General features: G+C 40.6%; 1 protein-coding gene across 1 annotated transcript; it reads left to right on the top strand.

The window, feature by feature from the left end:
* The first annotated feature begins 7,265 nt into the window (after nt 1-7,265).
* stox1 (storkhead box 1) lies at nt 7,266-26,774 on the top strand. The gene is made up of 4 exons (XM_072676894.1): nt 7,266-7,805; nt 22,885-23,037; nt 23,181-25,479; nt 26,319-26,774. Exons 1-4 carry the CDS (start codon nt 7,454-7,456, stop codon nt 26,470-26,472), a joined length of 2,958 nt encoding a protein of 985 aa, XP_072532995.1. The 5' UTR covers nt 7,266-7,453; the 3' UTR covers nt 26,473-26,774.
* Nucleotides 26,775-27,840: the final 1,066 nt, after the last annotated feature.

Below are 27,840 nucleotides of genomic sequence, written 5' to 3'. Positions count from 1 at the left end.
ATTCAATATTCTTGAATTTGAATCAGCACTTTCAATTAACACTTAAAAACACAAGTGCTAATCAGACGCTGCTGCATGGTGATTTAGGCCTGAACATCAAATCAAAAGAGGTTTACGAGACACAAAATCAAGGTGCAGCAGACTGCATTTAATCAGTAGTCTACATAATAGTCTACATAGACAGTACAGTATATGAATTTGGTCGGCCACGGAAAAGCTCTCTGGTTGGCTGGTTTACCGTGAGGGACCCTGATGGCTCACACAGAATCAACATAGCATAGCAAAGCATAGTCATACCTTTGTTTTTAGCTCTGTTGCAAGAACACTGTAATTACTGTTTGTAATTATTCCTGCCGATGCAAGTCCTACCGGAAAGTACTGCTACCCTGTTGACTAGATAAACAGCCTCATCTGAAATGCTGCTCGGCTAGGGTTAGCTTTTTAGTCTTTTTTTTTAGGGCATGCTGGCTTCCTCGCTCACCCCTTTCAGTCCTGGGTAATGCCATCAGGCAAAGTGAGGTCACAGGGCCTGGTTTGAGTGGGAAGACAAGATCGCATATTTTCAAATATTTAAAAGTTGTCTCATAAAAGGAAAAGCAGAAGTAACAAAAGCACTTATTCTCAGATTGTGGTCACTGCCTGTATAACCACACTGCAGTCTTGGACTAGGGCAAGGGGTTATGGAATTGGCTCACTTTACATATCCTTATTGGTTATGCCAGTGATGAGGATAGGCTTTTGTCAATGAACTGAACTCTCATAAATGCAGTTTTTCAATTCTAAAACACCTTTAACACTGGGTCTGGATTCTTATGAAAATTATAAATATATAATATAATAGCCTGGTTAGGGGTGGGCTGTATGACTATATATTATGACTGATGCACAATGTGATTTGTGAGTGTATTGAGGATATTGTCCGTGTCTAAAGAACAATAAAGAACTGCATTATTCACTACAGAGAGTGTAGGTGGTCCTGTTCAATTGGATTTAGTGCAAAAAAAACCTTCTGTCTATGTCAAATATTATGACACATATTGTGTCTTTAAGTGTTGTGACATGATATATTTGCCATATCACAACCCCCCCCCCCCCCAACCTGGCCTGCATTTCCAAATGCCTCTTAGCACAAATATCACTGTTAAATAGTAAAATGATCAGATATGTATTAGTCTATTCATTAAATGAACCTAATACTACAGATCTTTTGGGAAACCAGGCCCAGATCAGTTCTGTCTGGTAATGATTGATTCAGGGTTTTTTTGTTGTTGTTGTTCTGGCATACTGAAAGTTCGTGTGATGTGGTAACATGAGCAGTAACTATTGCAGAAAAAAAGAAAGCCAAAAGATCCAGCACAGCAAAAGTCAAACAAACACAAAAACCACCCACTTATGTGATGTTTGATACTTTAGGTCAGTGATACATGAGAGCAGCCATTGATGGGCGTCTTTAGCATTGCCTTTCTTATCACAAGCCTGGGCCCCTGCTGTGTGTGAAGGGTTCTTATGTGCGTCTCTGCATCTGCTCAGCAGCCTCAGGAACAAGCAAAGTGGTGTGGTTGTTGAGGAAATTATCCTGTTTCCTGACTCGGAGGCCAGGGAATACAGGGTTACAGTGTGAAAAACCTATGCAGTTGTTTTTGCCTGGCCCCTGGGCATCCCCCACTGGGAGCACCGCACCCCTGTGCAGTCTGGAGCTGGCACTGAGGTGGACATGCCCTGCAAACTTCTACATTCACCCATTCTCCTCCTAACCTGGGACACACTAGACCTGCAGTGGTAGATTTCACCAAAATGTGGATTGTTACTCGACACGTTTTACACACAGGATCATAAACCTTTTCAAGCTCTAGTGAAAAGCTTACTGCTGGCTATTGATGTTAAAACCAATCGATGTGTAAATAAATTTCCTTAAGACAATGCAGCTTTAAAAATCTCATATATCTCCAGCCTTCCATTTGATTCAGTTCAATTTGCATAAAGTAATACAAAAAACATTATATGTATAAATAGAAATATATTAGATTTTTTAAATATCTAATGTATTTTTATTTTTTGTTTTATTAAGGGCCCAAACCATGGAAACGAATTAGCATATTGTTCACTTTCTTGTCCGTACAGCCTGTACATGAATCCTTTTGAATTTCTTGTTTTCGTGATGTCATAAAACCTAGCAATTCATTGAAGTTGTAAGGTGAGGCCTCCAGGGATTACATCAAAGAGCCTTAGGTGCTCATGACCCTGTTGCTGGTTCACCGGTTGTCCTTCCTTGGACCACTTTTGGTAGGTAGTGTCCACTGCTTACTGGGAACATCCCACAAGACCTGCCTTTTTGAAGATGCTCTGACCCAGTCGTCTAGCCATCACATTTTGACTCTTGCCTAAATGGCTCAGGTCTTTGCATTGTTTATTTGTCCTGCTTCCAACACTTCAACTTCAAGAACTGATGGTTCACTTTCTGCCTGGTTTGTATTTCCCACCCCTTGACAGGTGCCACTGTAGCAAGATTATCACTGTTCAATTCACCTGTCAGGGGTTTTAATGTAATGGATGATCAGTGTACATCAGTCTCAAAGGCACAGTAACAAAAATGGCCTGTTTAATTGTAAGGGATAAATAAAAGAGGTTGGAAAAGTGTCAAGTGAAAATGAATAATTAATCATTGCTTTTTTTGAGAATGCATCATATTTCAAAACTATGAATGCTGATCATAGTGTTTCAGAGCCTTTAATAAGTGGTTCTACATTTTCAGTCTAATGGAAATTCAGTTTTATATAGAATTAAAATTGTGCATTGCCTCAAGGAGTTTGATGTGACTTGTAATATTGAAAATTCCAGACATGCAATTTGGAGAGGGGAAGCCTTCTTGTTTGGAAGAACTCTGCTCAGGCACATTTCCATGTATGCACTGAGCAACAATGGGAACAAACACAGGAAAGCAGTTCTTTCCTTCCAGTCGCCAGGCTGCATCTGTGAATTTGTTGAGAGTTGTTCTGTTGAAAAGAGGTCATCCTACTTCCAGTGACAGTTCCTCTGTGTGAACAGCAGGAGATCCCACAGAATAAGCCTAAGGTGTACATTTGATAAGGAAAGCTTGAGAAGTGCAGCACGTGTATGATGTGGACATTTGTGTTCCCACTGCTTCTTGTCCCCCAGCTCCTTGTCTAGCCCTATTGCAGTTCAGCTGCTGGAACTCTGCTGGGTTGTTTGAATAACCCGTCTCCTATACTCGGAGTGAGTAATACTATACACTGACCTGGATCACTCTCTCATTGATGTGCAAAGGGCTAAAACAGTGCAGGAAGTCCAGCAGAGGCATTTCCTGCATGGTTTGAGTCACCCTGGTGAAGGGTCACTGGAAGCAGCAGGAGATCCTTTAAAATGCCTGCATTCTTAATAACCACCGATACTCATGGCGTTTGATGTTGCTTTTTCTCAAGGCACTCAGACTGCGGATTTTACTTTTTTCCACTCGCACAGGAAAGCCACTGCTGGCCTTGAAGTGGCAGTGAAGTAACAGATGAGACTCCGCACATGCTCCAAAAGGGCTTAAAGCAGGTCTGGGTCAAGCCGTGTGTTGTTTTCATATATTCAGTCCTCTGAACGTTCTCTTGTAATTACTTTTCTGACGGAAACTACACCACTGGACTATTTCACACTTCCACCACAGTACATGTCATCTTCTGCACCTGTGTCCTTGTGCATTTGCCCTGCAGAAGTCTTAGTGGCCTTACCTCTCCACTCATGCATTCATGGCGTCACTCCTCTGCTTAAACTACAGTCATATACCACTCTCACCTGGCTGCGAATAGCAGCATTCTGAAGGCCCTGGTGGGATACGCCTACTGCTAACTATTGTGTATGCAGTTGTGCAACAGTGAGCTGAATTAATAATCTCGTCTGCACCTTCATAACAAATATATTTTTTTCTCAGTCTAACTTAAACTTTAACCATGACCCCCTAAAAAGACTTTCTCTTTTATGAGACACATTATTATGAGGAATGCAGGTCAGATCTCATTGTAGTGTGTGTAGTCACTCAGTAATAACCATTAGGATGCAATAAGGCCAGAATTGCATTCTCATTCTTATACCTTAATTTATATTTACATATTAATTAGTCAATGTGGATTCCTAGATCATTTATATTAGTTACTGTATTGTTCACATTAGTTACTTAGTTACTAATACATTATGTTGCTGCTGTGGCACTGTGAAATTCCCCACTGTAGGACTAATAAAGGATTATCTTATCTTATCTTATCTCATCATTACTAAATAATTCATTATAGGTATTGAATGTCTCATATTAGTTATGGAAAACATCACAGCAGGTACTGAATAATTTAGATTAGTCATGGAATTGTTTAGATAAGTTACTGATTAGTTCACATTATATACTGAATAATTAATATTAGTTACTGAATAGTTTACATTAGTTACTGAATAATTTTGATTAGTCATGTAATTAATTAGATTAGTCACTGACTAATTCAGATTAGTTATTGAACAGCTCACATTAGTTTCCAAGTAATTCAGAATAGTTATGAAATAAGTCAGACTAGTTATTGACTAATTCATATTAGTTACTAAAAACCTTACAATATCAATCATAATAATTATTAAAATAATAAAAATGGTAAAAAATGTTCATATTTGTAACATTAAGGTCATTACAATCTTAAATTGAGAATACGTGCCATGTCGCAAACAAGAAGTGACCTTTTCTTGCAAATGCTGTATGTGAATAAGTCCTTTTGGAGAGAGTGGACAGACTTTCCACATGTCCATTTACTTTCAGTAGCACATTGATTTTTTTTCCCTCATGTCTAATAGCACTCTGGCTTGTTAGCAACCCTTTATACATCAGCACACACCATAAACATTTAACAGGGAGCGGTGAACAGCGTCTTTGATCCAGTTTACAGCCCAGTACTTACACATGCACTCATCATAAAACAGTAATGAGGGAGAGACATTTCATCCAGGAAGAGCAAACTCACTGTCAAAGCACATGTGTTTATATGTATGTAATAAAGCAATTTAGCTAGTGTACTCTTAGAAAGCGTCTTGAATTTTAAATGAAGTGGCAGAGATACATTACTCAGTAAAACGTCACTTAGACAAGACTGAGATGCTAGGAATGTTAATCCTGTTCAGGCTGAATTAGAAGTGGATGATTGAATTGGACAGAATTAGTGAGAGTTTGTTTAAACACATGTTTACAGCTAAAGCCCACATGCTCATTAACCTCAGAGGGTGAGTCTTACAACGAAAGGGATTTTCAGTGAGGAGTCCCTGCAGACCAGGCTTACTCTGTGTCTTTGAAATCATCTCCAGAGGTAATTATGTCCATGTGACATAGTCAGGGTGAATAGTCACAACGTTCACACATTATGCGTCTTTACGTAAGTACCTAGGAAAAGCTGTGATTAAAGGAATGTAGAGATGCACTTTCATCAGCCATCAGCATTTAGTGTGATGAAGAAACATGCCAAACTGCTTGTTCTGACTGATGAAAAGTGATCAGATGTATTGTTATGGATGTACAGTTCTATAATTGCACCTTCAATAAACATCCAACTTGTGAATTGGGTACATACATTTTCATTTAACTGGTTTCAACTACTTGATTCAACAATTGAACTGCTTTAATAAAAATCATTAGCCCAATGTGATTTAACACTGCTACTAATATAACTATATTATATAAACAATCTATAGACTGTAAACACAGAGTAAGGAAAATTAACACTGATATATTAAGAAAAAGGTGCATTAAAATACCTAAAAGGTTACGCATTAAGTAAAAATGGGGCACAGTTTGAACCGATGCCTAAATATCAGTATTGCATGTAAAACAGTACAGTGGTGAGACTCAGTTATATGCATGAAACTTTTAGGCTGAATCTATCATATCCATGCCTCTTTCTTTAGAGCTGGTACTCTAAATTCCAAACTCTTTGGATCTCCAGAATATCTCCGATTCGCTGAATAAAATATCAAATGCCCAGTCCAACACTGAATGTTGCTCAGTGAACATGAGAATGCTGACTTCAGTGAAAGTGCATTGTCTTAGATTTTTGTCTGAAGTAGGTGAAGCTTCTCATGTCCTCCTCCAAAAGCACCCGGAGGATGATTTATAGTGGGAACGTGTGATGTATACTTCACATTTACTGAGGAAAGGTAATATCCTGTTCTACTGCTGGCTTCTCATCTCATGGTCAGTCACCGCAGTCCCCTTTTGAGGGTCTGTTAGATCATTATGCCAGAGCAGCAGGGCTTTGGTTTCAGAGAGCTGATGTATGAGGTGGCTCTCATCAGTCACAGCCTGTAAAACATGAGACAAATCCTGCTCTGATTTCTGAGGTGGAATGTGCAAAAATGGGCAGCTGTGAAGTGTTACCAACAACAGAAATTGAGGCTCAAGTAGAAAATCAGTTTTGGTGTAGATTGTGTTGTTACATTGCATGGAGATAAAACTGTCTCTTTAAAGTCTCTTTAAAATGCTCATATTTTCAGGACTTATATCGTCCTTATATTCTCCCTTTTTGCTTATTGATTTCAGGTAGGCTCTGGGCCCACTGTGCAAACTTAACAATGAGAACATGAAATGTTTATTTTTGTCAAGATCATCTCACAGAGCCGTGCTCCGAATGCTGATGGATTAATATCTGCAAATTAATACAACTTGGCACATAAAAAAGTGCATAGGTATATCCCTAGAAACTACCCCAGACACTGACATTTATAATAAACGATTATTTGATTTAATAAAAAAACGAGTCTACATTATTATACATTATTATACACTATTATTATACATTTTACTTTCCTTGCTATGAATGAATAAATAACTGTGCCTAAAATGTAGCAAGAATTTTGCAAATAAATAAAAAATTTTGTGATAAATGGATCAGTAGAAGTGCTCCCAAATGACCCTTTACGTTGACCTCCAGTGAAGGTTAAGAATTTTCTTTCATTTTCTTGTAATGTTGCTATTTTTATATATACGATTTTTAATGTATGGATAAATAGTTGTAATAAAATAATATCAAAAATAAATAAAACAAACAATTAATAATAGTAATAAAAAAGATCATAAAACATAGCTGCACCTGCACTCTGCCGTAGTGTGAATCCGAGCACACCTACGCCACGATGCAGAGCGTTCTTATTGGTTTGTGGTGAGAAGTCGAGGGCCGGGACTCCGCCCAGGTCACCGCCCCCCTAGGCCACCGTCATCAGCAGTGGTTGCCTTGGGAGCGAGACGAGCTAACAGAGCCGAGAGCAGACAGACGGTCGAGCGGAGCTCTACTGAAATGAGACACACCGAGTTGCGGCAAAGAGGGCAACACGGTGCTTTGTTGGGGGCTGAGGTAGACGAAGGCGTCGCTTGTTTGCCCCGGGCGGTGTTGAAGTCCGTGTTCTGAGGAGAAAGTGCGGAGAAGTCATGTCTCAGCAGCAGCGGGTGGTGCAGCTGTCAGCGGCTTCGCTGGCTGTGGTGTTGTGGAAGGAGGAGGAAGAGGAGGAGGAGGAGAGCTCGGCAGCGGCTGGCGGAGGTGGCACTGCGGCTGCGACCTGTGCGAATGGCCAGGACATTTTCATGGATTTTAAGTCCCAAAATCTGCGCAGCTTCTGGAATAAAAGACTGGTTAAGGCAGTGGCTGAAGTTTACTTTCAGGGCTGGATGGAGAATTCTGTGCTGCTCATTCAAGGCAATGGCAACAATCTGGAGGTGCTGAGGGAGGCGTGGATGCGCAGGGCGCTGAGGTCTCCGAAGGGATTCACTATCAAAGCAGTGGGTAGGTTATCAAAATGTCTCGTTTTTGGAAACGCGTGGTGTGAATGCATGAGGTCAGTTGTGCTGCGAAGCTGTGGATGAGAGCAAAGTCTACGGTCAGGCTGTGGTTTCAGTCTCGTGGGAAGCAAACCGGAGGGGCTGTTTACACTGCACTTTGACTAGGTGTCATAAACCTCTAAATGAGCTCGAAAACTCTCAGTAGGTCAGTGGGTCTTTATGTCTTCTGGAGCTCAGTGGAAGCTTTAAACCTGACATCATCTGTGCTCACCCAGCACGTTTTAGAGCAGGGGTGGGGAACTGAAGGCCAGAGTCTGGCACAGATTGCTGATGTCCCAGCTCTAACACACTGGCAAATAATGGGTGAGTGGAATAAGGTGTGCTTGAGCAGGAAAACAAGAGAACCGTGCAGGAACCCAGCCCTCCAGGCCCAGACTTCCCCGCCCCAATTTTAGAGCAACTGTGGGCTGCACTACTGCACAAGCAAGCTATCATAGGTATAAGCAGAACTGTATGATTTCATGGTCTGCCTACATTTATCACAGCCCTACAGTAACGGTCATACTGTAGGTCTACTCGATGGCCTTAATTTGCTTGTCATGGCAGCCGCTTTGTATGTATTTTGAATACACCTTGTATGCATGTTGTGTACAGTGTTCCTCATATGTTCCTTTGCATACAGACTCCTCCTGTATCGCCTGTCTTTGTCGGAACCTCTCAAAGTGCTGTTTTCTGAAAGGGCTGTACCTCTGCTGGTTTGTAGCCTCAGTAAAATTGTATTAATAAAACGTGGCCCCATGAACCCAACCTGACCAGCAATGCTCAGAGATATCTCAACATGCTTGAAGCGTAACAGTGCGTGCAGCGTTACTGTATTATTTCCAGATGACAGGAAATATAATTTCAGGGGAGTGCGGCCTTTAACCCCCCCACATGCATGCAGACATAGATACACACCGCCCGTAGTATGAGCTCACTTGATGTAATGTCTGCTGTGAAAGTCAGCGGTCAGAGAACTCAGTGAAAAGCTGTAGGAGAATGCAGGTTTAACAGTAAGGATCCATGGCCTGGGCCTTTGGCTGTACAAAGGCAATTGTTCAGGATGCTGTTTTGGGGACACACATGTTGAGGTGGCAGGTCTGTGCCCCCTCACACGTGATTCCCGCTGCTGGGTGGCTGCTGATTCACCCACACAAAGCTGTCACCGCTGTGTTAGATCAGCCATTTGCTCCTGCTGTCAGGGCCTTGGAAGGCGGAGGTCAGTTTGTGCATGTGTGTGTGTGTAGAGGGGGAGCACGATGCAGAGGAATTTGAGGGGCGAGACCACACAGTGTGATTGGATGTGTCGGTGGGATACTTCAGCTCATTAAGCAAGGGCTGGGGTCTTATGGAGAGCTCAGATGAATAAACACACACATACGTGCATTTTCTACCAAAACTGTTGTCAGGCTGGGACGTGAGCTCAGCCCTAGTGTCTCCATAATTTACTGTCCATTCAACACTGCCGCTGTGCAGTTACCTCCTGTCCAGTGGCCACTTTATAGCTCTTTGTCATGGACACTGATGTCTCCTCACTGCACACTAGAGGACCGCAGTTGCTTTATTGCTCCCTGAATGAGACATTTTGTTTGGTGAAATTGACAATGACACAAATTTAGTCTCATTTTATTTGACTATATTTAGTCCCATACACAAACAAAGCCAAACAGATTGGTTTGATGTGAAATGTGCTGTTCTAGTGGACATTTCTTGCTTTATGCCTAAAATATTAGTTACAAATAGATTATTATAAATATAGTTCTATTATAAATAGTTTTGATATAAGACTAAAAATTAGGGGAATTCTCATTTATCAAACAATCTGATGTAACTAGTATCCGCTGTTGTTTGGATAGGATTAAGCTTGAGGTTGATCTTAAGGGTACTGGTGGAGTGAGTGTAAAGTTACTAGATATCTAGTTAAGTGTAAGACACGATAAGCATCTACAAAGCATCTACAGTGGACTATCAAAATAAAGTGCTATTATCAGAAGCTGGAGCGCACTACTAAGCATTGTGTTTGAACTCAGTGGTTATTATCTGATCCGTTGGGTTTTTAATACCCTTTTTCATTTTTAAAAATGAAAACATGTCATCATAAACAATCTTTAAAGGCCAGCTTGTTCCAGGCCTCTGTTTAGCCAGCAGGATCTAGTTAGTGCCGGCCTGTGATTACCTATCAGCAGATGTGATGATGAATTAGTCCACCTCCCCTCATTCGGAGCTCCTGATTATCAGTGTACATTAAGTGAAAAGACGGATTGTTCTCTGGGGCCGCCGCTGTCTGACTTGGCCGGGTGAGAATGACGAGACCCTGTTATTTTTTCAGTGGAGAATGCCTGGTGTCCATGATCCTCAAACTGACCTTTTCAGATTCCAGGGACTTGTCTCTCAAACCTCCCTTCATGAATGATTTAATCTCTCCACTTCACTGCAATCAGTAGTAATCCAGCTTCATTTACTGAAATACAGTTGCTAAAAGACAGAACTTGAACCTGAATGTACAATTGGAACAGGAAGTGTGCAGTTCAGGACTCATGGGATCTTGATTGAGATGGTTGTGTGAATGGTCTGTGTATTTCTGAAAAACGTTTGCAGTGTTACTGAGAACAGCATCTCACTAAAAAAGGCCAGACACACTCAAATGCGTATCTCTCTTTCTCAGGGCAGTGGCACTGAAAACCATTAAGATTTGGGCCACATTTTCAGTATAAAAGAGGTCAAATTCCAATCTCTGTTTTTTAGGTACATGTATAATCCCTCGCTGTATATTGCCGTGATGTGTTTTGACATGCTTTAATGCTTTGGAGTAGAGTATAGTCTTGTCCTGGCCATTGCTGTATTGTGTGCTTGTCTAGTGAAATCTGAAGCTCTCCTTACAACGGCTGACTGGGGCCTCTGCATTATTGAGCGGCTCCAGATCGAGCTCAGCACAGCCAAACGGGATCTAAAGGGTAACACATTTGTGCAAAGCCAGACCAGCTTGTAATGAAGAGATTAAATGAGTAACATTTTCAGATATAAATAACATATTTTCATGTATTTACCAAGTAAAGGAAGCAGTGTAACCCTTAGGAGGCAGAGTTATATTGCCACTGTAACCTGAGGTGATCTGGAATTCAGTAATATTCATTTGACCTATTTATCTCTCGTAGCACATAAAAAACAAAGTTACTAAATATGCATAAATAAATATTAATATGAATCTGAAGGAAGTCTTTTCATTTCTGTCTTTGTTTGACATTAAAATGCATAGAGAAAGCTGGATATGTAATGTTGTTGTGATTTATTTCATTTAATTGTTAATTACAAACACTAATAGCTATGGGTATTATATTGTAATAACTCAAGTAATTCATCAAATATGTATTGTGTAATTACAGTTGAATAGTGAAAAGAAATGAAAGTACTAGCGCTCACCTTCTAATGGTTAAGGGGTTAAATATGTTATGTCTATTCCAGTTAAAGCCAACATTTAAGCAATTACTGCTGCTCAGTTCTTGAGTACAACATAAATAAAGGGCTTTTCTTTCAGAGAGACTTTTTAAAGTGTTCCTCACTTTGGCATCTTGTAGTAATCTCGTGTGACGGTGGCATTGGGAAATTTGTGTGGAGAGCATGGTTGTCCTGGAGTCAGATTGCTTGCACCCAGATGACTGTTTTGTAAAGGTCATACTCAGGACTGAGGAGCTATTCATCAGCGAAGGCCATGGCTCTTAGATCTGTGCATATTAGCCATGACCAGGTTTCATGCTGGACTCCTGCATCCATAGGGGAGCACCCTGTGGTGCTCATGCATTGGAAGGTTGCCCTCTCAGTTAACTGGGCACCAAAGGTCACTGGCCCACTCCCTGTCCTCGTAGAGCTCCTTGTGGTCCTCAGCAGATAAACACAACAGTTCCAGGTGTGCCCCTTGCACAGAGGAGGCCCAGTTCAGCCAACATATGCTTGTAAAAGAACACAAGCCATCTTACCCTCATTAAGGCAGAACTTGCTTTCCTTGCTGAAATTACATAATGAGGGCTGATTTGAACACGTTTATGCACTTAACCTGTGGATTGAACACCGATCACTGCAACAGTGCCATCTGAAGCATGGTATATCTACATTTGTCTGTAGCCATACAAGAACCATTTTTGGTTCCATAAAGAACCATTTTTGTAAATGAGATTGTGCTTGAAAAGCACTTTAAAGGTTTAAAGAAGTGGATTTAAATGTAATTTACACTTAAAAATGGTTCTTCTATCGCATCGCGCAAAGAACCCTTAATAGCATCTTTATTTTGAAGAGTGTAAAAGCTAGGACAGTGCTGAGATAATTTCGAGTTGAAAGTTGTTTGGATGTTCAAGGAACAAGGAGTCTGTGGATACCCAATGTTGACAGACAGAATATGCTGGATCTGGTTTCTAAGAAGGCTACCACTGGAATGTTTTCTTGTGGTAACCAAACACCAAACCAAAGTCTACCACAAGCAGCTGTGTGTGGTGCCTCCCTGACTTCTCCGGTGAAACCTCGTATCCTTTATCCAACAGTGTAGTTAAACAACCTTGACAGCAACCAGATGGATGGGTTTGAGGCGTTAGTTGTGATCTAGACCAAATTGACTGTTCGAAATTGCGTCCCTCTCAAATTTCATAACTTGTAGAACTGGTAACTTCAATGACTTGTAAGACCCTCAAGCTCAAATACCTTCACAACATAACTCCATTTCCCATATTGACTGTAAAAAACCCTACATGTTTTGAACACAGGGATGGATGGGTGTCTGTCTGTCTGTCTGGTTGAATGGCTTTTTTTGCTGCATGAGAACAAAGGTTTATGTGAGTTGTTCCTTCCAGGATGTAGCTGAGTCCAGCTCCTTTTATTAGTTCTGATATGGAAGGCGACCCCGCCCCCTGCGCCCTCAAACTTGACCTCCATCTGAAAGCATCCTGGACATCATTCGCTGCATCCGTTTCCCCCCCATTAGACAGGAAACTCGCCTTTTTTAAAGAGATCCAAGCCGACACATTTATGGACCGCGAGCAACCCAAGACCCAAGTTGATAAAAACAAATGAAGAGATTAGCCTGCTCCCTTGCAGCTCTGTCTGTTTTTGGTGAATCCCCGTTTCCATGCCACTTCTCATGTGGGAGGAAATATCAAGCACTGATAGACACTGCAGTGAAGACAAGTTCTGACCTCCTAAAAGGGCGTCCTTATTTTGATGTTTATAGCACTGCCCCAGTTCCTTGCAAGACATATTGTGCTTTTAACTCTAAAGCTGTTTGGGATTTTAGACCCTGATTAAGCTGTTGCAATAGCAAAGGCCTCCCAGTGTAAGGATCACAAACCTTGAATCTGATGTAGCTCAGTCTTACTTAGAGGAAATGGATGTCATCTGGTGTGAATTAGTGTCATGGATCTTGATTAGTGGTGTGTGAGTGCAGTAAATGTGTGCTCCTTCAGCTTCTGGAGGTGAGACCAGCCCAAAACACCTGGAATGTCTAAACATCTCAAGAAGCAAGTCTTGTGAAATGGAACCCCCGGCATTTCTCCAAGCTCCTCTCTGTCAAACAGGCAATTAGAGAGGACTGGGACCATCAGGGCGGGTAGAAATGGAGGCGAAATATTGGTTATGTGATATCGAATGTGGGAATTTGAGTCTTGTTCTTGTGAAATAACTTAAAAGAGAGGCTTTTGATCAAAGCCAACACTGCTGTGTTTAACTAGCTGTTGAATTGTAGAAATGGAGAATTTAGGTGTATCTGCAAAACTAGTGCTCAATCAGGATGTCAGTTGAATTTGTTAGGCAGTGCATTTTGGCAACTGTTCTACACAAGCTTACAGATGTCCATGGCCTCCTTTTGTGTAACCTGATACCAGATGTCATGTAGCAAAGGTTAGACTCTTTCCTGCATTGCACTACTGATTGGGGCAGACATGTTGATGGCAATTTTCTGACCGCCCGCCCCCCCACACTAGAACCAGGGATTAAGGTCGGGATTAAGCCAGCGCTCCTAATAAGTAACCGGCAATTGGCCAATTTCTTATTTTGATTTTGGCAAATCTGTGTTGCTGTCGCCTGTGACTTTCATCTTTATTTGACGTCAGGTTGCTTAAGCTCATTAAAGAGCACATTATATTATTTTAATTGTGACTTTTACTAATTGAATGTACTAGATTTAGGCCATGCTGTGTGAGCTTTAGGCAAAAAACAGATCGGCTCACTTTACCTGTAAAGATGTTGATTGCTTGGGTAAAAGGATTGGTTTATTCTATGCGACAAACTCAGAATCGCTGGGCGCGAGGCAGGATATCAGTGGGTGATATGCTAAAAACATTGATTCACCATATTTATTGCAATACATTCTCACAGACAGAATGCAACAGCAGCAGATTCTTAAAGACTACTATTCAAATGCTGTGCCATATTTAGTACAGTGTTTTACACTTCATGTAATTAAACCAATGACATGGTTTGTAATAAAATGTGCAGTTGATCAGTCGATTATTTTTTGACCCGTAAAAAGTACAGTTTCTAAAATAGGTAATTCTGATTATTGAAAATGGCATAAATGACAAAAATGAAAAATAAGTTTGGTGTCAGCGTAACTCAGTAGAGCTTCTGTTACTCCGGAATGCTACAGTTACCATTGAAAGTATTTAGGGTGAGTTTACCTGAAGTGTACACTGTGATTGGCTTGCTTTCATTTGAATGAGTGTTTTATATCATTTTCTTCAGTTTTCTGATGACACAAGCTGCAGAGAGCAGTGGGGCACAGTATTTTATGCTGAAGTGTAATGGAGGGACAGTAAAAAAAACCTTTTGGTTTTAAATTTGATTTAGCGTTTAGTGTTTAGTAGGCCCATATCGCTCAATATGTGAAGTTCCTGAAGCTGAGATTCAGAACGCTTGGATCACTTTGCTGTTTTCCTCATGGGTAGATGCGAAGACAGCAATAAACGAGCAGGCACAATATTGGCCTTTACATCTGAGCCTTCCTTTTCACTTTCCTGTACGCAGACGCCCTTCATCGTGAACTCATTTCATGTCTGTCTTTGGAGAGTAGACAGGCTGATTGGAGTGTTGAAAATCAATAGAACAGTAAAGCAATCATAAAGCACTTAGAGAAAATCTGTTTTCCTTTTTGTTGCGCAAAATGTGGGCATAATTATAGCGGAGCGTTGGTGTCAGACGTCTTATCAGTTGGACTGTGTTTCCTCAGTTAATCAGTACAAAAGTCCACATAATGAGTTCCAGTTGCCTGATTTGGTAATGGTGTCTTTTTTTTTTTAACAGAGAACTTAAATAGAGTGAGGCTGTCAGACATTCCCACTGTTCAGTCAGTGCGACGAAGTGTAAGTGTAGTGAAGAGCTGAGAACAAAGTCCATGTGAAATTTCTGCCGTGTAAATCACTGGTAAAACAAAGGAAGTCTGGTGGACTGCACAATAGAGTCAAAGGCTTTGTTTACATGCAAATATTTCCCCCAATCCAATTAACTTCATTCTGATTATAGATTCAGACTGAGGTGTTTAGGTGTACTGCCTACCTAACACTCTGATAAAAATAATCTGGGTACGTGCACGCGACAAGTCATCTGATCCAAAGTGATGCGCATGTGTAGAGTACCATTTCGTGTAGGCGTTACCATGACAACGAGCATCGCCAACTCCAAGTCCAGTCAGAGTAAGCTGTGTGTTTCCTGTTTGTTTTTTGCTGGACTAATGTTCTGCAACTTTTCGAGCTGGATGAGCCAAATACACAAAACCTCTGGATGAAAGACTGGCATGAGCATGGCAGTCAATCATGATTTCAAGTGATTTGATGAAAGTTTATCTCTCCCCCCCGGAACCGTACCATACCTTAAGAGCACATTTCCAGTAAAATTGTGTGTTGCTGTTGCCTTGTACAAGCTAGGCTCTTGTGCCAGTAATCTCAGTCAGGCTGTGGCTCTAGTTTTGTTAGCTACAAACTAGTAAGTTTACTTCACTTGCACTATCATGGCTGCATGCCATTTTTAGACAGCTCCACTGACTGATGGCACAGCAACATAATTATCAACAGACAGGAGCAGCCGGTTCATTCCCTTGCTTGTTATGAGCCATTTAAAGCTAAATCTGGTACATTTGGTGTTCTTGATGTTTCTCTATTAGCAACACATCTAAGTAAACATGCTTCTGAGCATGCTGGCAAAGCGGGCTGTGCTGAGGGACTCTTTCAATTCATTTATGGCTCCACTTTACTCCCCTTTCTCAGCACCATGGCAGCGAGAACAGCACTGCCTCGTAAAAGCTGCTGAATGCTTTTGCTGGAACTGAACCCGGCACCTTACAAAAGCTCAGCCCACAATACACAAGTGCAGAACTGGTCCAGCACATGAGAACATATGATTATAGATTACGAGTGGGAAATAATATCAAAAAATAGAACATTAATACAGTTGTAGACTTTTTTACAATACACAGTACATTCTCAGGATAAAAAAGGTCAGACAGGAAAAATGACTGCCTGCTTGCTGTCCTGCCATACACATCTTTTACTTTTTGCCTGATGGTGGAATCATGAGCTTTGACACAATAAATAGTTTCAGCATCGTCATCACAAATGTTCTTTTGCATTTTTGATGGCAGCTACAAGAGGCAGATTCTATTTGTCCAATATCACTTGTTATACTCCAGTCTTGGATACATGGATTTCAGTAATAATATGACATATTGGATCATTTTGAAATCGGGTGAAAATTCATATTGTTAAATTTCGCAATATATATATTGCAGAAAAATATTGAAATCTCATCATTTTCCAGTATCTAGTTCCTTGTGACTTTCCCTTAATATTCTTTGCTGTGCTCTTGGAGTTTGGCTGAATAACCACTCTTAACAGTGGTGCTTCACAGTGGATTGGTGGGGGCCATCACAATCTTGAGAAATGATTTTGTAACCTTGGGAAACTCATTTGTTTGAGCCATGGCGCACTCCTATAAACCTGTGTGGTGAAGATCAGATATTCTTTTGATTGAAACACCTGATCTCCTAAAGGTTCACCTGCTTTTGCCAACAAGGATATTTAATTGGAAAGTATGCGCAAATGTTGTAGGTGAATCTTCAGGACAAAGTAGGATGTGGGCCTTTAAAGAACCATATACAAGAGGCTTTTACTAAAGAATTCCTCAGGTTGTTCTCGGAAAAGCAGAACGTAAAGTAACTGATCATCCCAGCCACATCGTATTGTCATATTGCCCTAATTTTAAGTGAAGACTGCTGTTTCTGTACACATCCTTGTAGAAGCCAGTAACACAGCTTTGATTTGCAGACGTCTGGAGCAGACAGACAAGCAGGCAATCTGAGGAACTGAGAGTGTGTTCCAGTGTTTTTTCTCCAGCAAATAAAATAGTTAATTGCAGACCTGACAAGGCAGGATTTATTGCTTTCTTCCTTCGTGTGTGGTGCTCACAATCAGACTCATCCCACTCAGCTCCAAAGTGAAATTGTACCAGGTGTCCAGGTGTCATTTCAGAGATCATGACAGCTGGACTCACTGAGACTGTGGTTAAGCCAGGCAGAGATGAGGAGAGTTAGAAATAAGACAGCAGATTAAAGCTGAGCGATAAAGTAAATGCTGAGAGTGCAGTCTTGCAATGTTGTGGTGGTGGTGGTGGTGGTGGTGGACAAGGGGGTGGGGTGGGGGGTGCTATGCTGGGAGTGCCAGCGGATGGAAGGATTACTTGGATTAAGATTTAAGTTAGATAAGAGTCCCATGAACCAGAGCTCTTAAGAGTGCTGGATGTCTCCCAGCGGGATGCTCCCCTTCATATGTTACAATACAGATGTTTGTTCATACTTTTAAAAGAGGGTTCTTTAAGACTTCTTTAGTGAGGGCACTGCTTTTATATAGAGTCATGGCAACTCAAAGAACCATTTAGATTCTTAGGGCGCTTTGCTGCATGGTTTAATGGTTCTTCTGTATGATAGACAATCTCTTGTTGTTTATATAGAGTGATTTGTCTATATAGCAAAAAGGATTATTCCAGTGGTTAGGGTTATATATTTTACACTTTACACTTTTATACACACATAGGGACCAGAATGAATCTTTTTTGAGACCTATGTAATGCAGACCCCACTTTCTTAAGTTGTAGAAGGGTTAGTAGCTCCTTTAGCTTTTTGAAAAAAGGATGGGATCTTTTTGATGATAATAGTACCTTACATTTCATGCTGTAAAGCCTTAATGTGATCATCTTTGCAATGTGTGCAAAATGTCAGGTGTCTACACATTTCCATAGATTACAATAAAGTTTCTTGTGTGTTTTCAAGATCACTGGTTCCTACCACGTCCCCAGCCCCCTCCACTTATACCTACATTGACTTAATGTCAAGGTCTCCTGTCAATGTTTGTATGCTTAAGGAACCTGTTTCAAGTCAGGACATGCTCGGCTGTGTCTCTCTAGCTGCGGACACTCCAAACATGTGTAGTAACCTATAGAACATGTGCCTTATAGGCAGCTTGTTCTGGGTAGGCAGCTTCAGAAACACTCCAAACACCCCTATGTTTGCTTTTGTTCCTCACCTCACCTGGAAATCGTGTTTGCGGTTGTGACAAGGAATGAACCCCACCACATTAAAATCCCAGCTTTATTAGTACAAGGACATGAGTGCCCACCCTGTGTGTGTATGTGTGTGTGTGAACCAACAGCACCTTTGCAAGTTAATTACTTCTGTGGTTTGCTTGTGTGAAGCCTGGCTCCCACACACATGACTGAATTTCCTCTAGCTTAAGCTGAGGTGAGTGTTCCCTGTCTGCAGTTGTTTTTTCACCCCAAATTGTACGACAGCAAGTTAAGCAATTATTAAACTATTTGAAGCTAATTTATGCTTTGGACTAGCTGCTGAATGGCCAAATAGTCACCCTTTGCCTTTTTGAATAATTCATACATAATTGCCATTTTGTGAGCCATTCTCGCTAAACCATAAACTAAAACTACAAGGCGGACGTCATTTGTGCTGAAGCAGTGTAGCAGCTCCAATAAAGTCAAACACTCAGTGACCTTTTACTTCAAGTATGTTTGTGTTAACATGGCAGTAAAATAGTAAAATGTATAGTTACATGAAGTTGAATATTGTTGAATAGGGCTTATTACACATAAATTGCAAAAGAACCTGCATCATCATATAGTACTATATAGTATCCTGAATGTGATATGTTCACTTGCACCAGCTTATTTGTCTGAAGAACTACTGAAACTGAAATTAATTTATTTCAATTGTAAATACGTGCTTCATATATTTCCAGTTAATCGGTTATAGCCTTCCAGTCATCTGTAGCATTAAGGGTTCTGTTTAATTCATTAGTTGAATGCAGTACTACATGAATAGTGAATAATCTGAATAGTGCAGAATCTGAATAGTATGGACTAACTGGTAAGTAGAAGGTCTCAGAAGACCTAGGCCACCAGGTCAGATTTCTAGAAATCTAATAGTATGCTGGCGCTAAACCTTTTTTGGCTGTTCCTAGTTGAAACGCTAACATGTTAAGCTTGGTAAAAACATTCGATGTTTAATTGTATATTTCACCTTATATGATTCGGTTTACAGTGATTCTTTATATAAAGGAACACGGCACAAGGCTGTTTTCCAGCAAAACTGACTGAATAATGGTCAGGCTATTGCTTCTATTCAGTCAGTTATGCATGTAGGACTTACATAGAGTAACAGATGGCATATTTGTTCTAATAAAACTTATGATTGGTTAGCTCCTTTGTCATTTCTAATGTTGGTGGGTAATCTGAAGCATTAGGCCATCATTTCTACCAGTGACGTTTAAACCAACGGGAGAGCTAATTTAGCTGTATCTGCCTAGATACCACCAAGGAAAAAAATCTGATTGGTCAATTTTCTGTTTTGTGTTTAGGAAATATAGTACTGTAATACCTGCAAAGCTACAAAAAAAGTAATATGATTAAAAACTATTAACTTGACCACAATTAGCTCATAAACATATAAATATTGTACGCTTGCTGCTTAACTTTCTGCTTTCTGTCCGTTCTCATCGTTTGAACCAGAGTGTGATACCATCAACATGTAGGCTTTTTTTTCCTCAAGCCTAACACTCAAGGGTTGTGACCCAAAGCAAATACCCAAGGACCTTTTATTTGCTAACAAAGAATAGCAGCCTTAAATGGAAGTCACTAGTGACTTTTGGCCCAGTGTGTCTTGCCACCCTATCCATGCTTTGTGGCATCCTGGGGAGTTACCATGGTACCTGGCAGGGTATTCATGTTGTATGTGACAAAGGTCTTAATGTCCGGAGAGTGGCCTCATGTTACAATGAACACAGAGTGTTTTCCCCAGGAGAGAGGGGTGGTAACATTTACCCCACGGTGGCAGTCACACCCTACCACCAGTTAAACTAGAACTTTAATTCCAAGCCATTGTGAGCTGTTTTCCCACCTGTTTCTGGAAACACAAAACACTCCAGCTGAAGCCTAGCCGCTTGTTTACAACATTTGGTCTGTGATGTTGATGTTAGTACCACCCGGAAGATGCATGTTATGTTATATTACACAAAGTATGTCAACACTGGTACTGTTGTAGCAGCATCTGCAGGGAAACTCATGGGAATATTTGTGTTCCCATACTTTTCCAGTAAATCGGGGGTTCAGAGTTCTGTGCTTTAGTTTTCCCTTCCATTGTCTCCACTCTTCAGGCAGGTTTTGCCACAAGCATCAGAACAATCTAAAAAGACAAAAGATCAGGCCTGTTATAGTAGTTACTCTACTGTCTTCCTGTATAAAGTAGAGGCTGTAACTGTGTAGTCATCCAGCCTTTGGAACAGAATGAAAACTAGCTTCTCGTCATGTCTGGATGTCAGTAGCTACATTTCTATTAAAGTATTTTTAGAACTGTTTTAGTCAGTATATATGCTGTGGTGCCTGAAGCTGTCAGTAATATTTAGAGAAGGTCAACAAAACCTTTTCTGTTCAACGTTGGTGGATAAACAGTTTGTTGATACCAGATATGTTATACAGACAATCTGCCTTAGAAACTTTTTTTTGAGAGGGAAATTTACACAAACATTTAGTCATGTGACAGATTTTCCTCGGGTTCCTCTTAGATTTAAATCAGGAGATTTTGGGGGTGTCAGGAAAGCCAACACTACAGTATTTATGACATGAAATTAGAGATGAAAACATCAAACACAACTTTGTTCATCGATAAACCAAAACATATGCACCAACGCTCTTATGCAGGAAATGCTATCATTACGCAAAGAGATTTGGTGAAATTAACCTGCTTGGCAGCCAAAATCACAAACTTTTTATTCATGTTTTTTATGTTATTGTGTGTAATTTGCACAGAAAGTCAATAGACATTATTCTGGAAATATATGTATATGTCTGCCGATGCCGATGCAAATGCAGAGAAAGGAATAAAATGCAGGCATTTTAGTGCTGTATTCCAGCACCACCTAAACATTCTGCTTTTCTGGACTAAATAAATACAACATTAAATATCGGTTTGAAATATCTAGTAAATCTGAAGATCTGTCCAAGGGATTTTTATTTATTTATTTTTTTTCAGCAGTTATCAGCAAACTTGTAAAGAAGTCAACTTTTATAAGAACTTTTCAATGGAACTTAATGCAAAGAGATTTTATTACAAGTAATTTGATACCACATATACAGAATTTAGGACAACTAGCATTCTTAAAGTAAGTCAGAGAAGTGTAAACAACAAAAATGCACATCCAATGTTTAATTCCAACAGTTTTTTTTTTTAACAGAATGCACTTTCTCAAGCCCTGTTATTTCTTACAGTTTCTTCCCTTTTGTACAGGACTGGGGGTGGGGGGCTCATTTAGCTTCCAGACTGGTAATTGCAGCTGCCTGATTAAAGTTTTATTTTCTTTACCCCTGACATAAGTGCTGCAAGTGTGTGAAGGCTGCTTAGGTTGACTTTAGTGGAAAGAAAGGTGGTTTAAAAAGAGTGTTTTCTTTAGAGTCTCATTGCTGATATGAGGTACACAGTCAGACACGTTTTCTGGAGGCTATTAGATGGTGGGCTGTTGAGTGTCTCTTTGCTATCTCTTCACATGTCACTGTTGTATATCTGAGTAAGATAACCCTGTCTGGCAACATTGAGATATAGAATAGGAATTACTGATGATGGCCTTTATACATATTAGTTACATATCAACATGTGTGGCGTGAGTAGTGTAGGTGTGGTCTTATTTGTAACTTAGTTGTAATTAGTCTGTAGTCTATAAAATGATCTATAAAATTTTCGAAGTCTGTACCCTGGTTTTAATTTGACTACTGTAACATTTAATGCTTAAAAGAAACCAGCTTTTGTTACTTGTTTAAAACAACACTTACGTTTTGAAATAAGGGTAAGTAGAAAAAGGGGCAACTAAAGTTTCACCCTCTGTTACGAAAAGTCTTTTGAAGTTCTGGGTTTTAGTCCTGACATGCATTTATGTGCTAATAACCTTCTTCTTTGCACCCACATACTAATCCTTTCAAGCTGGAATTATAACACCAATGTGTTATTATAAGTAATAACACATTGGTTTGTAAAATTATTACAATGACAGTATTTACATTATTATTATTATCTTCAATACATATTTTGTTGCCATTTTACAAAAGTTTATAATTAATCAACTTTCTGTATTTCATATTTTTTCTTCTATTGGGAAAACTCCAGAACTCCCCCAGTTCACAAAAAAGTCACTGAGTGATGTATTAAAATATTTTCCCTGTAATTAAGCTTTAGAGTATAACGAATAGCACAGCCCGTTCTCAACTGGATTTAGCATTCTTTGATGTTGCAGTGTTTTTATGTGCTAGCTTCAGAGAACTTCAGAGTAGTGTTTTATGTGGTTTTATGTTGTCCCTTGTTTAATGCCTAAAAACACACACAGTGGCTTAAGCAGTTTGAATGCCAGGTTTGTGTGTGAAATGACAAAAGCAGACTGAGAGCAGATTTGTTTGCCTGAAAATGAGAAATAATCCTGAACATGAATACTAAGAGTATTTCCTTTATGTGTGTGTTTTTTCTTCAGGTGACTTGTCCCCAGTGCAGATGTCGCCTATTTCTCAGTCGCAATTTATCCCACTATCTGAAGTGCTGTGCTCAGTCATATCTGACATGAATACTACTAATATAATGGTCAACCAGGAGACTCTGATTAAACACATGATGAAGGCCCATCCAGGTAGGATTTCCATTTTGATCTATATAGTGTACGTAAAAAAAATACCCTGCACCAGGCACTTCATTCTGAACTTCATCGTTAACAGCTTTTCATTCATTTCACTGTCATATTATTTCATTATTGCATTATATTCAATGTTTTAGGAATGACCATTCCCACTCAAGAAATCCTCTACAACGCTCTGGGAGCACTCATTAAAGAGAGAAAGATCTATCACACTGGAGAGGGCTACTTCATTGTTACTCCTCAGACATACTTCATTACCAACAACGTGGCGAAGGAGAAGAGCTGGTGGACAAATGATAATGAGCATCCATCTCCTCCTCCTATCACCTACCTGGTGAGCAATGAAAGCTGTATGGATGCTTCCACTGACGTACCAATCATGGCCCACTGCAAGTCCTGTAGTTGCTTCACACCTCAGTCAACAGCTCCTCCATCTGTCCAGGAGCAGTCTATCAGTATAAGTGAATGTACAGGGAAAAGCCTCAAGTGGCCTAGAGAGCATAAGCCTGCTGTCCAGCATCAGTCCACGTCTACTGCAGCCGACTACCAGGCTAGTGAGATCAGCAAGTCAACGGCCACTAGCCGTAAGGAGAAGGAGAAGCCTGGACGCAAGTTCGGCCTCAACTTGTTTCGGCGTAACACAGGAAAGAAGGAGACTAAGCTAAAGAAAGAATATGCCACTTTCTCTGGGCAGTTCCCACCTGAAGAGTGGCCAGTCAGGGATGAAGATGATCTTAATAACCTTCCCAGAGATCTGGAACATGCCATCATTAAACGGATCAACCCTGAGCTTACTGTGGACAACCTGGTCCGCCACACAGTCCTGATGAAGAAACTGGAAGAGAAAGCAGAGAGAATGACGAAGGCCATGACTAGTGACAAGGGCATGTCCACAGAGATCCTGCTCTCCAAGCAAAGACACCATTCATCCAAGGCTGCTGGAAAGAGGCCTGTCTCAAAAGTTACGCGGAGCAAGAGAAGAGTCCCTTCTTCCAGAGAGAAACAGAGGACAAAGACTAAAGATGTTCCATGTGATGATGATTTACAGGCAGATGATCTCATTCCATCTCGCCTCAAGCCTGAATTAGTTCTAGATGAAACTGACAATCATGAGGATTGTGCTGTTTTGGACACAAAATGCATCTACAAGAAACGCATAGAGAATCCATTTCAGTCGCTGCCAGGGCGGGATATAGTACCAACCACCAATCACAAAGAACAAAGGAGGAGAGAGGCCAAGACCTCTGGTCGACGGGAGCGAGCAGGTCACAGGTCCAAATCTTGGGACCCTCACCGTGCAAAAGTGGTCACTGAAGAGAAAGACAAAGCCCACATGCTGACAGAGAGATCCTGTGAACGACTCCATGAAAGAGGACTGATTTCAGATGCCATCACAGATTCGAAAGCCATTAAAGAGCTTCCTGAAGATTACAGCTTTGCCTACCCTGAAAGCAGCACTCTGAGGATAGAAGACAAAATCAAGCTGAGGGAAAGCAAGGTCAGAGGCAGAGAGTTGAGAGACGGGGTAGGAAGAGAGATTAAACACAAGGTTTTTCAGGAGAGAGATTTGAGTGTTTCTGATCAGAAGCACATCATGGACCTCACCTCACAGCCATATGAAACGACAGAATTACCCATGCCTTGGCCCAAACGTACAGTTCAGCGTAGACTGTCCCTCCATCTAGTCAACGGCAAGGACGAATCTGACCACTGCCCTGACCTCCTGTCCTCACACCAGCAGACAAGCAGCCAACAACTAGCAGACGCTGAGAACATGCGCAGAGACACCAGCCATGCTGGCAGTGAAGCGTACACTGATGACGAGCACCGCATTTACCAGAAAGTAGAGGACGACGATGATGATGGCTGTAGCTCACTGTGCCTGAATGAGGAATGTGCCAGTGAGGTGGTTTGCCCTGGCACAGCACGTTGTCGCGAGCCAGTCTGTCTGGATGGGGACTGGGACAGCGCTTTCATGGACAATAACACGTCACTTATTTATCAGGACCCCATAAAAGCCACACAAAGACAGCATGAATTCAGGTGGCAGGCACCTGAGCGCCAGCCTGCTCTGTCCCACCTGCCCGCGGACGCTGGCGCCAGCCGAAAGGCTCAGTGTCTGGATGAGAGACTTAATGAGCTCAGCTCAGGACACTCTGAACCAACTGATGCCCTGGACAGCAGCATCTTTGATTACTGTCAGACGAGTGAACGGGACTCCGACGCTGAAACGGTACTCAAATCTGCAGATGAAGTAGATAGTAAGTCCAACCACTGGACTTGTCATCAAATGAAAGACTACAATCAGAGTCAATTTGAGGCACCAGGGAATGCTGATGGCCTTCAGTGTACAAGCGTTAGTCATGGCGACCCTTCTAAGGTCTGTACTGTGGAAAATCAAAGCAACACAGCAGACAGTGGAATTGACTCACCAAGGTCAGTCACTCGTAATGGTCTTTAATTTAAAATCTACATACTGTTAAAGTGAAGCCTGTTATTCAATATAATACGTTTCCTATGTCGTTCTGCACCATCAACATATAGTGGGACAAGGCCTCATTTCACATAACTTTAGAGAAAAAGACTTTTAACTTATCTCCTAATGAAAGTTATAAGATGTAATAAGATTTTACAAGTACTTTTGGAACCTTTGTATTGGTCCATCATCGGGAAAAGAAACCAAAGTCCTCTTTACAACGTCGCCTGGCAATTATTTCCAGTCATACGACACCAGTCTTCTGTCTCTGTGAATGAGGAGCGACCAAAATACTAGAAACTGAAGGTGAAATTACCATTTTTGGTCAAATCTGATAAAAACCTCATGAACAATTTGTTGCTTTTCGCTCAAAAAATGTGATTTTTCGGCTTGTTCTGGCTACTGCATTTGGGCAGATCTCCACATCGAGGGGAGTTCTTCTACTCACTGTGTAACCAGCAAGCTGATTGGCTCATTTTGTTGAAAGGCCAAACGTAATCTGGAAACAGATGCCATGTGAGCGTTATGAGAACTTCCATTCAAATTTCAACCAGTGGTCTCCTGTCTAAAGCCAGATGGTATATTCAAATTCTGTATTAAGAACAAACAGTAATGAAGATGAAAGGTTTTGTCCTGCTATAAGTGATAAACTATACATTAATAACTTTATCAGTTTCTAGAAAGTTTACTTTAAAATGAAACCTATAAAATGCAGTGGTGTGGAACGCATGACAGAACTGTTATTATTCTGTTGTTAATTTCTTGATAGGATCTCAGTTTTGTTTTTGTTTACTTGCAGAACACGCATGAGTCTAACTTCAAGTAACTCGTTGATACTCAAAGGGTTAAAGCAACGTGGTTTCCTACAGAACCTTGAAAAGCTCCACTCCAAAAGCAACGGCATTCATCCTCAGAGTTCCCTGCTTCAGCTCACACCTGTCATGAATGTGTGATTGGTTGGATGGAGAGTCAAATCACTGCTTTCAGTGCATCCAGATGCCTCTGTATATATATATGTGTATATTTATCACTATTACATGTAAATATCTTTTGTCACACAATACTGAATAGTGCATTCAGCTAGCGTCGTTGAGTACTTGGGAGTACTGATTTAGGGTTTTATAGTTTTCTTTTGTGCTATTTTAGTACCAACATCCTCTGTTCATAAAGAGGAATACAATAGTTACATTTATGATGAAAACCCATGTAAACAGTGAGACCAATAAACTATGTACCTCAAATGTTCATGTATCAATTTCATCGTGTTTTTCTCATTCTTATAAAGACTGGATGCAAAAACGATCTTCAAATGTGAAATCATTGTATGGGAGACAGTCTAATAACTTTTCTCTACTTCCCGGCAGACTAATTAGCAAGACTTCTGGGTTGAATGGGGTAATTTTACATTTCAGTGGTGGTGCTAAGAACCAGAGAACCATGCCTCACACACAGCTATTACATTAAATAATAACAAATACATTGCATGTATTGCAAATATGTTTTTATGATATTTTGAGATAATTGTGGCCTAAATTGGTTCCCTCCCATCCATTAATGGTGGAGATGTGCACACAGGCCGTTAAAAAGGATCCCTAAAGAACATGTATTATAGATCCACCTCTATTTTACTATTATCACCATTACATGTAAAACTCAGAAGACATGTGCAGGTTCTTCTCTGGTTTTGGAAAATAAATATTACAGCTGTATTTGCATTGTAGATATGACAAACTCTTCTGTTGCCAGCGCTGTTCAGTATAATTCTACCTTACAGTGAAGGTCATTTTCTATAACTTCATGTCATACCACCGTAAATGACTTATGACTGTTATTAATCCGCACTTGCTACACTCTTCAAATAAATGTGCTACTGGATATTTGATCAGTGCCATAAAAGAACCACTTCTGGTTCCATTAATAAAACATGCTGGTAATAGAGATGTGAGTGTAAAGTACTAGTCTTTTAAGACTCTCTATGATGGCTCTTCTATGGCATCACTCAAAATACAATTTTCAGCATCATTATTTATTGATTATTAATATTTTTATCAACTATTACCAGACCAAATGAAGGAAAAACAGTCGAAAGAGGGAGACCTCAGAAGATCTCCAACAGAAGAGAGAGGTGTGAATTTCTTGAATATCGTCTTTCAAGAAGGTGCGTGTCTGGCTCAAATGTCATGCGGGGCAGGTAGAGCCAGACCAAAAAACACCAACTTCCTCCTCTCCTCTTCCTGCAGCTAAAAAGCCCTGAGCCTGGCTGCCAGAAACACATCCGTCAGTGATAAAACAACCAGCTCCAGCGCAGCGCTTCAGTCAGG

Source organism: Salminus brasiliensis, chromosome 4 (genome assembly GCF_030463535.1).
Source record: "Salminus brasiliensis chromosome 4, fSalBra1.hap2, whole genome shotgun sequence".
NCBI lineage: Eukaryota > Metazoa > Chordata > Actinopteri > Characiformes > Bryconidae > Salminus > Salminus brasiliensis.
This window is presented reverse-complemented; position numbering and strand designations above follow the sequence as displayed.